Genomic DNA, 18650 nt, shown 5'->3' with positions numbered 1-18650 from the left:
TTATATATATATATATATAATAATTGTATGTGTGAGTATAATATTTTCTTTATTATTTTTCGAATGAAAATTGTAGGGGACTGTACAGTAAAATTGAAAACTTATAGTGTGTTTAATTCCATATCATTGATTAATGGAAATAATTAATTTTAAACTTAGTTTTAACAGGAAAAATCCTTTCTGAATTGTAAAGCTTGAAAAAAAAAATTATTATTTTTCTTTTGGCCCTGGAGTTCATAGGGTTAAAATTAAAAATTGGTTAAAAAATAATAGTGTACGCTGAAATAAATAACTTTTCAGATTTTATATTATCCATTTCCAAATCAAATAAATAAAATTATCATTCTTTAAAACATGTATATGAATCATTTTCCTAAATTACAACCTTTTTAAAAAAGATTGTTGTATTATTATAATTAATAACGTATATTGTATACATTAAAATGTTATTATCAAGCTTACACATATATAATGTTGATACATTATAATTACATTGCTAAGATAATGATAGATTTTTATAATATAGAATCCAGAGAAAGCCAAAGATTAGTGAAATATTTGATTTATACTTTAAATAAATCAAGACCATTTAGAATAATTTGTTTAAATTTTTTACACGCTATGAAATCCGAGTATATTATTTAATTGTTAATATTTTATTGAAAATCAAATACCAATTGTTTGTTATAATAAAAACAAATTTATTATCACAAAAAATAATATTTTATTTTTAACCCACAGATTTTTTTAAAGCTTTAAGATTTTTTTTTCAACTATTTGAATCTTTGCTTCAAATTTCAATATCATATTACATACTTTTTATATAATTAGAAAATCGACCTCTTTGAAAATCAATTGGTAACTGAATGATCATCGTATTTATTGAATATTAATAACCTAGAATTATTTATATTCAATAAAAAGTTTGATAATCACAACTATCTTAAAAATAAGAGAAATCAGATTAACCTTCTTAAGAAAAATATTGTGAATCGTCGATTTCCATGAAAACCAGTAAATGGTAAATAAAAAAATAATCATTTAATGTTTTTTTGTTGATACAGATATTTTTGTGTACTTTATGTAATGTATTTTTGCGAAAATACTTCTGATTTTAGACAGCAGCCTAAATTAGAAGCGAGATGTTGAAAATAATAAATGGAATTTTTTTTTCTAATCTTTCATTTAAAGTGTTTTAGCATTTTTGTCGTCATTAGAAAAAATCCTATTTGTGTCCAACTAGTTGATTAATTTATATATATATTTTTTTTTTACAGGGCGGGTGGTGGAGGAAGTGGTGCATCCATTCTTTCCTCCCAGCTGAAGGGTGGAAATGGTGTAATTGGTGGTGGTCCAGGAATCGAACCACTCACCGACATCCAAGGGTTGTTCCTCGGCGGTGCTGCTTCGGACGAGGTGAAGAGGGAACCTGAAGACCTCAGCCACCACAGGCGGGAGAAGGACAGGCATAAGGTAATAATGCGATTCATCACATATAAAGTTAGTTGATAATAATATTCCATTCTGAAACAAAATGAAACATTTAAAAGAAAAAATTCTGAAGTCCAGTGTATTCACACATGGATATTCATATAACGATTTACAAAACTGTTTAAATCACGCACATAAAAGAAAATAGGAATATATAAAATGTGGTAAAGGTTTACTGGTCCAACAGTAAACATTCCCGGAAAAATCATTCCTACAACTATTTATAAATTAGATCTAAATAAAGTATTATCTGATTAAATCTTATCGTAGTCAGAACAAATATATGCCCACGCTTAGATATTTAGCCATTTTCTGAAAGATAACCTGCAATAGTAAAAAAAGGCTAGTGGACGTCTGTATTAGACGCTTTGCTTACAGGTTGTTTTCAGCGATACCAATTGGCCGGTAATAAAACCGTGGAGCTCCTAATGCTGGGGCTTCGAGTCAACGCATCAGCATTTTATTGCCTTATAAAGGAAAAAGAGAGAGAAATCTTATTTGAAATACGCAGCTTTCGACTTCGAAAGCCATCCTTACATTTCTTCTTTACTGAAATGATGTAGTTAATATACAATTTTTATTTGGCATAAGAAGTTAACATTTGAAGCTCTCATTTTAAGTTTATATAGCAATATGGCGTTCGAAACTTGCTTGAGAGTGTTTAATATCATTGATTTTTATTAATCATGAAATGTTTATTAACTTCTGCCCATAAAATTACAAATTATCATTACAACTAATTAACAGAAAATTACATTAAAGTGATAATATATTTTCAACTTGTCTTTTTTTATGTGATATCATTTGTTTAAAAACATATATATATGATAAATCGTATCATTAGAATTCTTTTTCCATGTACGGGCAGGATTCTTGTGATTCGGAAGACAACTCTTTTATGATGGTCCCCCAGAATTGCACTCCAGCTATCGTCTCTTCCCAGCCTTGGACTAAGTATTCCGAAACTGGAAGAACAGTAATAACCATAGAAACTTACTTATCTGGAGGGTCCAGGAGATTGGAATCTCCCTGACCCTCATTCTCTTTTATAATAAGCTTACAAGACCATACTGAATTTGTGTCATTTTGTTTCAGGTACTCCTTGTGACGAGCGAGGTCGGTCATCAAGACCTCGTCGTTGACGTCGTCAATAACAACACCGCCCCGATCAAGGACGAATTCGTCCATTCCCCCCAGCAGCCGAGCAGGTCGATGAACGGCACACCGTCTTCGACCTCCTCACTCATCACCCCAGAGAACGCACCGATCGAGATCATCTCTGCAGAAGGCCTCAAGTCGGGGATCACCTACGGTGGACACATGTTCGGTGGTAGTGGGTCCCCTTCGCCGATCCCCTACACCGAGCACCAGTACACCACCCCCGGATCCCAGGGTGGATCTGGATATGTAACCACCGCCGCCGGCAGGCCATCTGCCTTCTCAGACCCTTACTACAGGTAATAACAACTACCCATAACTCAATATGAAATGGTATAGGTAAAAATATAAGAAGTTAGCAAACTGCTGAAGGTATTATTGTACACGAGCCCTGTGTTAGCTGGTTAATATATCCAATTCTCACTAACCACCAACCGCAACATCCATTTTCTAGAAGTATAATATCTTGAAAGTTCACTCTTATTTGTTGCTGCTTGGTTCTTTTCATAATAAAAAAGATCTTTATTTTGTTACTTATTGAGCTTTTGTTTCATTCAAGCTGAAGTTTCACTTACTTCGATAGTATTACGTTGTCTAATTGGGCTTATTCTTCAATTGGGCCATTTTGTAAGTTTGTATAATTTTGGTAAAACACATATATCACCAAACTCAATTTACACCTCTTCAAAAATTCCATAACGAACGTTGTAGATCGTGATGTATCAAAGCTGTTTACACATCTGAGAGAAAGAGACCTCGAATCGATAATGAAATATCAATTTCTGAATTGCCTAAGAACTTAAAACGATTGGAGGTGATTGAAATTTCTAAAGAAATTTTTTAATGAGATTTGCTTAACCTAGAATTGAGATCTAGTCTTCCGTTATTAGCTCCCTGGACTGAAGCAATCTCGAGGCAGTCACGACCGCCCTACAGGTGCGCTGCTCTGCCTAGTCTTGCGAGCATTAGGCAACATTACATCGGCTGTTCACAACTTTGTTTTGTCTCTAACTGTCATTTGTTGATGATTTGTGTACTAGCCACAGGTTGGTGAATGTTAACGAGTTTGTAGTTTGGACAATCTTGTGGTTTGATTTTTCTTTTATTGCATATTTCCTTAATAAGTAAAATTAAGTTTTGGAGCACATCATCCATCATTCATCATCAATTATTTTTAATTTTTCTGACACATGATTATAGCTAATTCTTTAGCAATAGAAGATATTTAATCATACTTCGGATTGAGGGAGCAGCAGAAATCTAGATCACTAGCTTTGACTCAAATAAAAAAAGGATTAACAAAATATAGAATTAACCAAATCAACTAAAATGTGTATAGTATATAAGGGATTTATTAATGGAAGGAGAGGAAAGCGTAAAGGAGTATTCTGAAGAAGTCAGTGACTCCTTCCTTTAGTCCCAACATTTTATGCTAGGTTGGAGAACCTCTAGCCTTGATGGTGCAAGAAGGAAGTAACCCTCGCGTAGAAATACGTTGGAGCAGTCAGTATTTTCAGTATTCAACAATTTATGCAGATACATAGACTAACTTTGTTCCTTTACAGTCTGTTCCCTAAATTCTATGAGATATTTTGAGGGTGGGTGCAATAAGAGAGGTTCCTATCTCTTAAGCTTCCCCGTCCTCTCAGAGAAGAAAAGAACAGAACTGAATTTGGAATATATTTTTTTAATTTACTCAAATTTTGTTAAATGAAGTTATGTTCTTATTTCTTCCTACTTCTTAATTACTACATGTCAAATAATTTTATCTTTCTACTATATATTCCAGGTATTTCAATTTCTCTTTTATCAAATTATTAAGGCATTCCTGATACATTTTCATTTTTTGTTTTTTTCTCACCCATTACATCTTCTTCTAACCAATCTCCTAACTACTGTAATTGATTAGTTGCAATGTTATAATCTTAATCACTTCAATTACAATGATGAATTCTGTTACAGAGAATATTTCTCCGAGCAGTCACCGTATCAAGGTCAGCTGAGGCAGGTGGCCAGTTTTGCGGAGGAAAATGCCGCAACGGCCTCTTTCGTCGAACGCTACGTCCGACAGAGTTCGGCCTACCACAACAAGGGGGTCATCGCCGCCGCAGGGCTCACCGTCGACCTCCCTTCCCCGGACAGCGGTATCGGCGCCGATGCCATCACTCCCAGGGACCAGCCTCCCATCCAGCAGGTAAGTAAATCTGGACTATGATATCTTTATTTAATTAAAATAATTACAAAGGTGAAGATATTAAATGATGAATAGTTACAATTATATTTATAAATGCCAAACTCTTCAAAATTCGCTTCGGAGTCCTCTTTACAGCCTTTTAAAAGTTTGTACATGCTTGTAAAAGCCCTTCCCACGTTCCGGTGAACATTTTTTTTTTAACTTTCCTTTCAGAACGATCTCTTACTTTTTATTCAACGTCTGGCATTTCACATTTGTAAAGATAAATAAAATAAAACTCGATTTCACCCACAAATATGGAAATTACATTATATCCCATCGAGAGTCAAATGAGCTGCATTTATATTTTCCGCAAGTTTCCCAGACGCAATAGAAAGTTTAGTTCGTTTGCCGTTTGCTGTCATGAAGGAACCCGTATGTGCTTATTCAGTCCGAACAGCCGAAGTAACCGTTAAGACTTCGAATTTTTTCATATATACAAGGAGGATCATTCTGAGAAAGAATGGCCGGATATAGCATCGTGGTACGAGATGGTCTCCGTTTAAGGTTTCAGGATCGCTTTATGCGGCATCTGTCGCTTTTTTTTCCTTTCTATGACTGCTCGATAGTAGACAGTAGGCGACACTTAGCAATATAAACGCCTTAACGATACAGTCCTAATTACTGCCATTGTCGGCTTTACATAATAGGCTAAGAGATTGGTTCAAGGCTGCCAACCTGACCGATGTAATTACCATCCAGCTTTTTCTTTTTCTCTTTATGCCCAATATTTATTGAGATTTAACATGCAATCTGAGGGGGGCCCTTACGCACGTAATAAAAATCTGAGATCTCTTTGAAAATAAATAAATTGAAAAATATATATTTGTTAGAGATATGAAATGAAATAAAACCTGTCTCCAAGTAATTTAATACCGACTGCAACAACATCTAATTCTTTTTTTTTTTAATGATAATTTAAATTAGCTCAGTTAAATTATAAGCTGCGGGGACAACTGCGTATCAATAAGTTCATGAAATGTATTGATACTCGCTGTTAATATTAATATAATAAACAAATTTAAATCTTATTTTGAACAATCGGTAATTTATTTTCAGCGAACTTACAGTCTTCTTTATTAAAATTTTTCAAAATACTATGTATGCTCAATTAATAGGGAAACAATTTATGAATTTATGTATTCTTTATTAATTTTAAATAAATTAGAAATTTAATAGCTACATAAACTGGATTGAACGATAATTTAATATTAAATATTTTGTAAGTTTTCAACGCCGAGAACAAATACTAGTTATGATAGTACCCTTACTATCTTGTATTTATTTCATTTTTATAAAATATATTTATTTTTTTCCAATTTATAGAATTAAAACATTTTTTTCTTTTAGTCTTTCGACTACTCGGAAATGCCTTCGCTGCTCGGTGAAGGGAGGGGAAGCCAAAGCTCTCCGGCTGCAAGATCTCGCCCTTGGCACGACTTCGGTAGGCAGAACGATGCTGACAAAATCCAAATACCAAAACTGTGAGTATGCAAAATCATTTATTTCAGGTATATGTTTTTAGATTTATTTAGATTTAATATCTTAAAAATCCTCAAAATTTACAATACGGGAAATAATTTAAAATTTTATTCATTTTATATTAACTTGTAAATAGCTAATGTCTCAAATAATCTTTTATTAGCCGGATAAAAAATTATTTTTCAGTATTAGTTAAAAAATTATTTGCATTATTCAACATTCCTTCAAATATTTCAATATATATTGTTTTAAAAAAAAATTAAAAAATAAGTATCTGAATGAATTTTTATACATATGCGATACTTAGTCAATTTAACTACGTTATTTTTTTATTGTATTTTTACATATTATAGGTTTTTTTTTTTATTTGTTATCAATTGAAATAAAATGATTGTTATTTATGACATTAGTAATTTCTTTAATTGTATATTGATATTAAAATTTATTTTACTTCTTTCTATCATTTAAATTCTTAATTGAGATCCCAGTTTATAATTAAAATTGCCAGTTACATCTAATAAATACTAAAATATGGGCTAAAGCTTCTTCATTTTATTTTTTAATAAATATTAAATGTGAAGCCACTTGTACTATGAATTAATGAACTACGTTTTATTTCACCTAATAGTTGGGTATTACAATTGTTTTAGCAACTATGTGAATACCGTTAATCTATTATCTCACATCCTTACAAGTTTACAAGTCTTTACTTGATGTTTTATAAAAATGCGGAGGTTGAAACATGGGCCGATCTAGGGTATCTTTTGAAGAGGGATGGCGATAGAATTCGGGACATCCATAGAGTAGAGTATTATGCACATTTTTTTTAGTATTTTCTTATGTTGGTATATTCCTTTGACTATTTTCAATTCCCTGTGCATATTTTTCTATGGATATGGTAAGAATAATTGGTTGTCCTCTCCTGTGCCAGGATAGACTGCAAGAATATTTAAGTAATTAATAATCCAATTACAAATAATGCAGTTTAAACTAATTTAAAACTGTAATTACAGTCGACAATAATATAATTACATTTTTCAATTTAAATTAAAAATTTTAATTAAAATTTTTCCTTCATAAATTAATAAATATATGTATCACAGTTATTAACTTGTACATTTCAAACAGCACATTTCCCTTCAACCCCTTTTAACACTAGATTTTAACCTTTTTACATCGTAAATTAATGGTTAATCAAAAAGAATTGGTACACACAATTATTGTCTCCTAAGATTCCAAATTTTTGAAATTAGTATGTAGTACACCTATCTCTACGAAACCCGTCAAATTGACAGTCCAGCTAATATCATGAACAACCCTTGTGTTTGCTTCGTTCGTAAAACCATTCTTCCAATAATATACATAACAGTGAACTAAAAGTTTTTACTTTTGCTTCCAATTTAGTTATCTCAATCACGCCTCCATAATGTAAACTAAAGCGGATTGTATGGCCTGAGTATTATCGTTTATTTTCTTCTTCAAAGTAATTCCTTATGATTATCGCCGAAGAAACAAGAGACGATCTTTACTATGATTGCTGCAGTGACAGTGTGAAGACATTTTTTCAAAAAGCAGTATGCAAACGTTTCTATTACTGTTGACAGTTTTCACTTATAAATATTTACAATTAGGTATACAATAGAATTTAGGCATTGTACTTTTTTATCATGAACAATCCCTCTTTTCTAGCAATCATGAGTAAATTCATGAGATATGAATAAGATGTTCAATTAAATTATCAACATCAATCGTGGTTGTTCTGAAGATACCTCCGCAAATCAGTATGCATTGGGGCAAAACGAAACTGATATATCAATATGATTGGCCTATACCGTTAATATTATTGGTATCATTTCTGTGATAATTTAAAAAAAAAAAAGAATTTTGATTAATTAATAATTTAGAAGCTATTGTATATTGTTCAATTCAGTCTTAGTTCAAATAAATCGATTTTTTAGAGAAAATGCATATTTTCGTTTACCCGTAAATTTGACCGGTGCTCGTAGAAATAGGTATACAAGAAACGCCCATAAGTCTTGTGTTAATCTGCTACTGGGTGGAAAAGGTGTAGCCATTCTAATAATTAAAACTTGGACAAGGAATAGAACGTATGTTTGCTATTAAACCATCCTATTCTTCCTAATTCGAAAAAATACTTTAGTGAAATTCATAAATGCAGAACACTATTCTTGCTTGTATATAAATTCATTACGGTTTTTATAACGCTCATAAAAGCGTTAAAATTGCTTTATTGAAGTAATGAGTTAGGTCGTATGAGTCGACCCTATTCTTGGTTCTATCCCCAGGAACCCATTAAATGAACTCTCGTCTCCTATATGCTTCGCTCAAACACTACAACGCCGTAGATCGGATTACAAATCCGATACAATATAAATATCCCCTCTGACATGTCCAACGTCGCGTTTTCCATTCGATCCGAACGCGTCAATATATGATACCCATCGCTTGGTATAATTGGCCTGGCGTTGGACAGACCTTATGCCGGGTCGTTGCATTAGTATGGGAGGCAACTTGGGGCAATGACTCAGTTGGACATGTTAGCGTTTTGCATATTAATTGGGTCAAGACATCGCCTCACCTAGCCACCTACTCGTTTCTCAAACCAGATATTGGCATTTATTTTTATTTTAATTTCAGATTTCTATTCGGAATATATGTACCGTTTTCTAGAGAAAGTTTTCAAAAACCTCATATTGAAATCCGTTTAGTAAGTTGTTTGTTTAAAAAGGTGGCCTTAAATGTCATGAGAAAACTGGCTTTCAAATGTGTCGATTTACATTCATCTCGATTCCAGTAAAAAAAAAAACAATACATACATACGAAGATATATATATATATTAAAAATTTAAATAATCAAAATATCTAATTCCTCTCGAATCCAATCCTTACAGTCCAAAATCCTTCGTAAAATCCTTAATGCTCCTTACTTTTTCACAAATCAAATCATCCGTCAGGACCTCAATGTCCCCTATGTTGCCGATTTGGCCAGAACCAGATACCAATCCTTCCATAATAAACTTCCCAACCGCCCAAACCAACACGTTTCTAACCTGGCTTCTCCTTCACTACCTAATAATCATCCTAGACGTCTGAAAAGAAGATGGCCTCGAGATCTTCTCCTTTAGAAATGTTTTTGGAGTTCTATCAATGGGTAGAACTTTTTATCATGGGGTTTTTATCATGTCATAATATCACTTACAGCAAATTTACTTGATGTGTATATATGTATACAGTTTTAAATATCAATAAATAAATTATTTAAAAAAATAAAATAAAAAAAATAATCAAAATCAAAATTAGCCGCATTACAACGCTCAAGGACTAATAGGGCACCATACATTTTCTTCCCATTGTGTTAATAAATAAAATATATATATACATTATAAATGCAAGTATTCCAGGGTCCCGAAATAAAAGTACACTTTTATTTTGAACAAGTTTTTGACTCTTATTAAAAATGTCTTGCTAGAATTTTTATAACAGGTTTCTCGAGAATTATTAGAACTTTTTTAAGAATTACTTCTCCTATTGTTGGCCAGGACTTTAAATTTAAGTTCAATAATACAAGTAATAATACAGGGAGCCTCAGTGATAGTGCCAGATGGCACGTTAATTGGGCAATAAATTTCTACAATGTTCAAATACAGTGCTCCTATATACATCATATAAGTTTTTTTCAGACAAGAAACTTAAGTAACGAAATTTCATCTTTTTTTTTTTCCTTTTCATTATAGTATTAAGAAGATAAAGAATGCCCTACAATTAAATCGCCATTAGAATTGCGGAGTTTCTTTACTTAATGTAAATAGCGGAGATGCTTGCTACAAAAGGCAATAAATAATGTCCCCTCGGGTACAGTTAATCGGAGCTTTTCTCTTAAAAAGGAGTCCTGTATCAGAAATCGAGGGGGCTGGCCTTTCGAGCTGGCCTAATTGGACCGATGGCAAAAAAAAAAAAAAATGACCATTCCACTCTCCACCAAAAAAAAAATTTATTTTTCTTTATTCAGACAGATTTGATTTTCGTATTTCAGTTAGTTCCGCGTGACAATGAAGAAAGTAGTTCTCAAAAACTTTTATATATATAACACGTGGCATAAAATGTTTTTTGGCAGAGACAAGGCTTACCAAATCGGATGCCAATATAATTGGGAGTAGAAGCGTGAAATCATTCTTCACTTGCTTAATTTATACAGGGCAGCTACTTAAATATACATAAATGACATTTTATATGATAATTATATAGGAGAATATATATATTTACTTATCCGTGTATGGATGTATTTATACGAAAAAAAATTTATTTATTTATATAGTTTATCGTGGTTGTGAACGTCAACCAGCGTTGTAGGTCTTCCCAACTAAAACAACAATAATTCTCTGCAATTCAACGAAAAATTAAGATACGTAAACTTAAAAATTACAAAAACATTAATATTTGAGTTAGGAAACGTTAAATTTTCGTAGTTCAAAATTAAACATTAATAAGAAAAATATGAGTATTAAAAAAATCATTAATCTTCTTCTTGGAAACCTGAGAATACAAATAAAAGTTTTTTTACATATTTTGTTTAAATAAATTGTATTTGGAAAATAAATTTAAATGGCTTCATGTCTATTGTATTTATAGGAAGATGGACCTTTACTGATTTATTGCTTTACGATTTTATATTATTTAAAGCATAAGATGGAAAATCATTGAATCCATCATGTAAATTCACCCTGTTTCTAAATCTTGATAGGTTTTCTTAGACTTCTACTCACGTTTACTTCTTCTTTATATTTCACATTCTTGCAAGATTTTCATGTCACAGTAATGATACCACCTATTGTTGAGGATTCAAACTATTGTTGGTCATATATCGATTCTAAAAATATTTATGCGATTTCAACACTCAATAGAGTGATGGTTCTCCTCGTGCCAAAAATATTAAGAATATTAGAGAAAAGTTAAATAAATTACAATGTTTTGGAAATGATCTGGTATTTCAAAGTGTTTAAAACAATAATTTCAGCTTTATTTAGTATTTATAACCTCTATATGTATAGGATTTTATATTTACGTATTAATTTTTTATATGGGTAATATATACATATATATATATTATTTTCGTATCTTATTTTAATGACACTGAAGAAAGTCCGAAAGGTACGTAATGACATTACGTAGCCCGAAAAGTCAATTCGTATACACAATAAAATATTTATGGTATTTTGTATTTCTAACCGCACCTTCGATAACCATTTCCTGGATTTCTACTGCGGTTAACTATTTCTCCATGATCGGTTCATAAAAAACTAAAAAATATTCAATTTTATAAAGTATCACACAATTAATTAACAAATGTTATTTTGGCTGTGTTGTATTAAACGAATGTTGTTTTTATTAATGATTATTTTTTTTATCTTGTTTAAAAGGGTTACAATATTTAAAAAAGTTTAACTTTTAAAAGATAAACCTACTCCGTAATACTCAACTTTTTGCTTGTATATGTTCCATTGAATGACCTGTTTTCTGTCCACCAATAACCTTTTGTATCTGTTCAAATCTTCCGTTCATCAAATCACTTTTTCTCCTTTCGATAAACTAAGTTTTATATAAAAAGTCAAATAATAACCGTTTTTCATGGAATAAACATAGCTGTGTATTCCATGCTGGTTCAATCTTCAATTATGATTGATTTGAACTGAATAATTCTTACTAGAGGCAACTAGTCCTTGAGGCCACCTGTCCTATCTGGGCAGTGGCTACCTTTAAACCAGGTCCGTCTTGTGGCAATTAATTATTTAAAATCCAGGGCGGTGGAGGGGAGACCAGCCATCGGGGGCGTGGCCAACGCCACGTAGAAAATTTCTTCCAACATCTGTCCAGAGCAGACCACTTCGGAAGACCATTCAAATCTTTTGAATATTTCAATTATATAGTGGTTTTTATTCAACAGAGATTTAAAAAAAAAATGTATTGTAAAATAATATAAATTGACTGGACGCTGAGGACTGGTTGGAGCGAGATTGGGATTGTCTTACAAGATTTGGTTGATGAAGTTTTGGATGAAAGCTTGAGAATCTGGATGGAATAAGGTCAAGAACATATGAGATATCGAGGTCATCAACGATTATGTAGTAAAAATAGGATATGATAGCCAAATATAAACTAGTTTATACGGTGGACTCAAATCTTCTATGCGTTCTTCAAAATATATTTTTTTAGAAAAATAATTCAAAGAATATTTATTGTGAAAAGTACATATCTGGTATTGATAAGTCAGTGGATTCCCGACTTGATCCAGAACTATAAACTTAAGTTCGGAACCTCAACAAGTAACAATCTAGCACAATGTTTCTCCACTGTTTAACCTCTTTAGTGCCGAACGACGCTTTATTATTGCATATAGCATTTGTGAAAAGTGCCATTAACGATCTATATATATCTCAAAAAAATATATAAACTGTTAAAAATGATCTAATATCTCCACACTTCAACCGAAAACAGTGCAAATCATCAAAAAAATTGTTTAATATTCAAATCTTATATATACAAAATCACTAAATAAAATACAATTAAAAGATTTTTCGGAAACTGAAAAAAAAAAATAATAATGTTTGAAAATTGATGAATGATGTCAAGATGTTCGAGGATCTTTAAGGATTGATACGTGATTTGGGTGCAAAAGCCTAAAAGAAATTAATCGGATTGTTTTGAAAAAAAGAATTTTACATATATTATAACGTAAACCCTCACATTTTTAAGGGAGTCAAAATTCTTTTTTGATCATTGGTAATATTTTTTTACTATCGAGGTTCAAACAAAAATTGTAGCAATTTTCTTCAGAGTGAAACGAATATTTGAACAACTATAACAATAAATCATGAATTAAAAAATATATTTTATTTCGTTTCTTATGGGTAGAAATTAACTAGATTCATACAGCCAGACTCGTCTGTAACTAACCATATATATATTTTTTTCTATGTAACTAATATACTTCGTTAATATTTGCTTTGTGATTCATATGTTCGGTAAAAAAAGTCTAAAGTTAGATAAATTTGAAATATCTGTTGGAGTAATTAATTAAACTTATTTAATCAATATTTATCCAGTCTATTTAAAAAAAAAAAATTTCAACAGTTATAACTTCAATATCAATATAAAAGAACAAATATTATTATATATATAATATAATATATTAATGTTATCTTTTGATATAAGGTCATCTATAAAACAATATATTATAACTTATTATTATTGTGTGATTTTATTTTAAATGATCAGTTTTACTTCCACTGCCCATACTCATTGTTAGTGAATAAAAATTATGCTAAACTCTTGTACTTAACATTCTTTATTTTTTCAATGATATTTATTCACTTTTATAAAAGTTGTGTGTGCGCAACATAGTATATATATTTTTTTTAATCAAAGGATCTACGCATTTAACGTAAATGGTTTTCTAAAATCTACATTAAATTCGAATATATATACACTCTTTATTATTAATATACACAATTGTGATCCATTTTACTCTCAACTTGTATTCTTAAATAACTCTCCAACGTTTCGGCCCTCAGGCCATTCTCAAGGAGACAACCTATACAATTTTTTTGTTTTTATAACAATTACATTATTTCCTTCACTACATACTGATTTCTTTGGCCATACCTTCAATATTGATGTCATTGTTTTTAATCTCAATTAGCAGGCTAATTGTCCTATTAAAATTAAATATAAATTTAAATTATATTAAATGTAAATTAATGATCAAAAAGTTACTTTTTATATGATAAGGTGATAACAGAGTCCTAACCGGTTAAAGGTAGGTTCTGTTTTAAGTGATAAATATAAGTGAAAAAGGAGGAGTTTGTTTGTATAAAAGGATTTTTAAACTTAAGATATAAAAAAAAGTTATGTAAGTAAGTAATCAATTTAAAAACAAAAATTTTATGAAGTTGTTATGATGTTTTTTAATATTCAATTTATTTTAAAGACGTGACTTGGGCAATTAGCCTGCAAATTGAGATTAAAAACAATTACATCAATATTGAAGGTATGCGCAAAGAAATCAGTATATAGTTAAGGAAATAATGTAATTGTTATAAATATAAAAGATTTTTATAGGTTGTCTCCTTGAAAATGGCCTGAGGGCCGAAACGTTGGAGAGTTATTTAAGAATACAAGTTGAGAGTAAAATGGATCAAAATTGTGTATATTAATAATAAATAAACCACTCTCAAAAAATCATATAATAAATAATTAATCTAATATATATACTCTTTCAAACATATAGTATTCAAACAAAAATTAATGTTATAAAAAATTGAACAATAAATCGAAGAATTCCGTTGGATATAAATTTTAGAAGTAGGTTTCTCAACAATGACTAATGAACTTGGAGTCTAACGAAAGGGCTCATTATAAAAAAGAGAGCATGGTTTACAAGACATGCTTTCGTGAGGGAGCATTGTTTTTCAAATCAGACAAGCCAGTAGTCCATGTAAAATATGTTCCGAAAAATAACTTCGCTTTGGATCTTGTACCCACTTTATTACTGTTTCTCCTTCATTAATAATAACAATGTGTACACATCTCCTTGTCTTCCTCGCATCCGTCAACGCTAACACCTCTTGATGTTTTACATAAGTTCGACCGACTACCATCCGTTTCAGTTGCTGTTAATACACACACACATATATATTTAATTTATTATATATGTGAATAATAAATTAAATATTACCAAAAATAAATAGTTCTCGGATTTGGTAAGACTTGTAGAAGGGTGATTTTGCATGTATACAATATTTATATATATATATATTTATATATTATATACAGGTTCAAGAAAGATCTTTATTTACTATGCTTTAATTTTAAACCTTTCATAAATAGTTTTTTTTTTAATTACAGCTTCCTATACAACAAAAAAATAAATTAAATAAATAAGATAAAGTTTCTCTTAAGATCTACTATCATCAATATTGTCTATCATTTATGGTACACCTTGTGTACATAAATAAAAAAATTTAATTAATTTACTTCACCATCTGACCTTCACTATTTTACATTCTTTTCTAAACCTCTTGTCCTGCCTGTTGGGCAAAAATTAAAAAAACAATAGTTCTTAATTTATATTTTTTATCCTGCCCCCCCAAAAAATATATATACATAAGAATTATTGCGGATTAATTTTTGACCTGAAAGATTGACAAGAGGTTTAGTAAAATTTGTAAAATAAACACATGTGGACATGATAGCAATGCGCATTGTGGCGCGGGAGCTGGAGTGCTTGGCTCAGAAGGTTGTGGGTTGGATTCCCATCTGGGTCATTCAGTATTAATTCGTGGCGAACCCGAGAAATGAATCTTGATATTTCTCCTCTGGGGCTGTATAGGTCTTAATGGAGGACTTGAGCCATAAAAAAAAAATTAAATAAAATAAAAACATTATAAGAAGTCCTCAGCTGCCTTGTTTTTGTATCAGCAAATAGACAATATTTAATATATATCAACCATAAATAATGTATACATATATATTTAAACACGGTTTTTGAAAATTAGCAAGAAAACGTACTATATAATTTTTTTTATTAATTTGAAATAATTTTAATCCATAAAAATTCGTTGTAGAGGCGATCTTATGATCGAACCCACATTTTCCATATCAGGTGTTTTGTGAAGACGTTGTAAAACATGAAAAAAAAAAATAAAAAGGAAAAAGTGTTATAAAAACAGAACGGAGGCGATGCTGCGGTATAGATAAGCAGTGGTCACTGGCCAAGCTTCAAAGAGAAACGGAGAAAATAAAGAAAGTTGCCGTGACATCCCCTTTCACCAAACGGCCAGCTCAGTTCCCTTATATCTCACACACGGCGGACGCTAACCCCTTCTGGCCTCCGCGTCGTAAAACATACCTTAACGTTGAGTTAGTGTCCACATCGCTAACCTATCTCCTGTGCCATGTCGCGCGACCTAACTGAAAAAAGTAGTTCAAAGTAATAATAAACCCTTGTAGCGTCTGATTACCAGTGAATGAAATTCATTCATAAGAGAATTTAAATTTCATAAAAACTATTCCTGTTATCCTTATCCATTGAGATACAGACAGAAATATACAATGATAATACTGTAATAAAAATCATAAACCATAGGTGTTTTTTACTACTATAGTAGAAAAATTTGTAGTACGATGAAGAACTGGTCACTCTGTCAAAAGCCAATTACGAATGTGTATGAAGGACTGGTGTATATATTTTTTTTTTATGTATGAGGGGTTCGGTACCAATGAATTGAACTGTTCAGATAGTTTTGATACTTTGAAAAAATGCTTCCTTTGGTTTAAAAAATCTTATTATAGCTTTAGGTTGATTTGAAGTTGCCACAATAGTTGACTTCTATTCGCTGCTCATGAGATAAGCAGGCCAAAATCCTGTGATTTCTTAGGTATTCGGTACCTAAGCAAACTTGGGTACTTCCAGGAAAGGTCGTTAATAATCTTTGTAAATAACTGTATGTGAAGATTAGTATTATCTGATTGTGAATTAGCGCAACCCGTTAGATCGGAAGAGCACACGTCTTAACAAGATTAGTATTATCTGATTTAGAAATTATCAGAAATCTTTTAATTAATTGGATTGAGTTAAATAACTCTGATATTATTGATTTGAGTTGATTTTTATAAATGTTAGAGAGATGTCAAGTTTCTTGTAGGTTATGTATTGGATTGATGTTCTAAGGGTTCTGAAATGAAGACATTTCATCTCTTGCAGGGATACATCTGAAAAGGGCTGTATAAACTTTAGGTAAGAGATAGTAAGCTAGGGCCGCCTGTAGCTGAGGAAGTTGAGGACTTTACAACCCAGGAACTGCTACGGCGCTGGTTCGAATTCAGTCTGGGGGATTGACTTTTATTTCTGTGGTGGTATTACGAAATGAAAAGTTGAACGCCCACCCTCACACCATGGTTAGAAGAGAGTGCTGCCCTGTAGATACCTCCCCCCCTCCGTCAGAAATGACCAAGAAGGGGGTCATAAAAAAAAAGTATAGAAAGCTTTAACACTTAATGAGATACAATAATTATTCAAGTCCATAATTTACTCCAATTAACGTTGGACTTATAAAAAAAATAGTTTTGAAACTTCACTCATATATACTAAAAAAACCCTCGGTTATAAAAGTTATAACCAATCAGGAGTGAACTCTAGCAATCTTTGGCACATCGTCTTTCCTTAATTTTTTGAAAACTGTTAGTGGTGGATAAATTATTAATCTATATTAAAAAAAAAATAGGTTGATAAAATGGTCTAACAAAATTAAGTACTTTTTTATGCATTCTTAAGCATTATAGAGGTGATTAAAAACTGGTCTTTCTTTGCAATGATACTTTTTATCCCAACATAAGCTGAGGCTGTTCGGTGGTGCGGTCAGTAAAGATTGATGATATTATTAAGTTAAACTTATTTATGACAACGTTTTGGCCTAAATTGTAGGCCTTCATTAGTGCTATTTAAAAAATGTAATAACGTGTAAAAATACAAATAGAGAGACAGGAAAATAGCAAATAGTAATTTCTCATTTTCTTGTTATACTGTATGTTTTTTACTTGTTTGATGTTTCATTATTTTATTACGTAATGGTTATTATCCTATCACAGACTTGATACAACCTTACCGTAAACAAAATATTTGTTTTCTGATATTAAACCTACCTTTACTCTATTGCGATAATGAAGTTTCGTGAAATTATGTACGACATTCAACTTTGTACATATACATATATAGAGGATAATAATATAGGGGAAATTTGGAAGCAGTCCTTAAAGGATGAAAGCGCGGGGAGACTCATTGACGGGAGCCCATTGATGCAGAACAGTGAACTACAGCACGTTGGGGATGGCACCAAGTTATCTGGTCACGTTTTGCCATTGAGTCGGTTCCCAACCACGCATTGAGTAGCCGGCCTTGTCAAATTAATAAATTAGTCATGTTTATATTAATAATTATGTCCTTGTTGAGAATTATTGAAAAAAAAATAATTTTTCATATTATAACCATCCTCGGTACAGTAAGTCATTGGCAGTGTTGAACAAAAAGTAATTACCAATTTTTTATAGGAATTACTAACTGCAATTACTTTGGCTCAATTAGTAATTGTAATTGTGGACGATGATTTCATTCGTCGGTTAGTTGCTATTACCAATTACAAGTACTTTTAATCGTTACTTCAAATTATAGTATTTATTTATTTTATTTTTATACCAGATCGGCCTGGTGGGC

The 18650-nt window shown here is 31.3% G+C and overlaps 1 protein-coding gene across 4 annotated transcripts in view; it reads left to right on the top strand.

Annotated features, from left to right (window-relative positions):
* grh (grainy head) overlaps positions 1–18650 on the top strand; it is a 120422-nt gene that overhangs the window by 73150 nt on the left and 28622 nt on the right. For 3 of the 4 annotated variants that reach the window (XM_014418933.2, XM_014418934.2, XM_014418931.2), the window contains exons 3-7: positions 1278–1473; positions 2360–2467; positions 2587–2948; positions 4612–4843; positions 6233–6366. In XM_014418933.2, the coding sequence (XP_014274419.1) occupies positions 1278–1473; positions 2360–2467; positions 2587–2948; positions 4612–4843; positions 6233–6366 (1032 nt within the window). The remainder of the gene's footprint in view (positions 1–1277; positions 1474–2359; positions 2468–2586; positions 2949–4611; positions 4844–6232; positions 6367–18650) is intronic. The other variant, XM_014418932.2, reaches the window with a different exon arrangement.

This window comes from Halyomorpha halys, unplaced genomic scaffold, assembly GCF_000696795.3.
Source record: "Halyomorpha halys isolate HHAL.00 unplaced genomic scaffold, Hhal_1.1 Scaffold213.1, whole genome shotgun sequence".
Taxonomy (NCBI): domain Eukaryota; kingdom Metazoa; phylum Arthropoda; class Insecta; order Hemiptera; family Pentatomidae; genus Halyomorpha; species Halyomorpha halys.
This window is presented reverse-complemented; position numbering and strand designations above follow the sequence as displayed.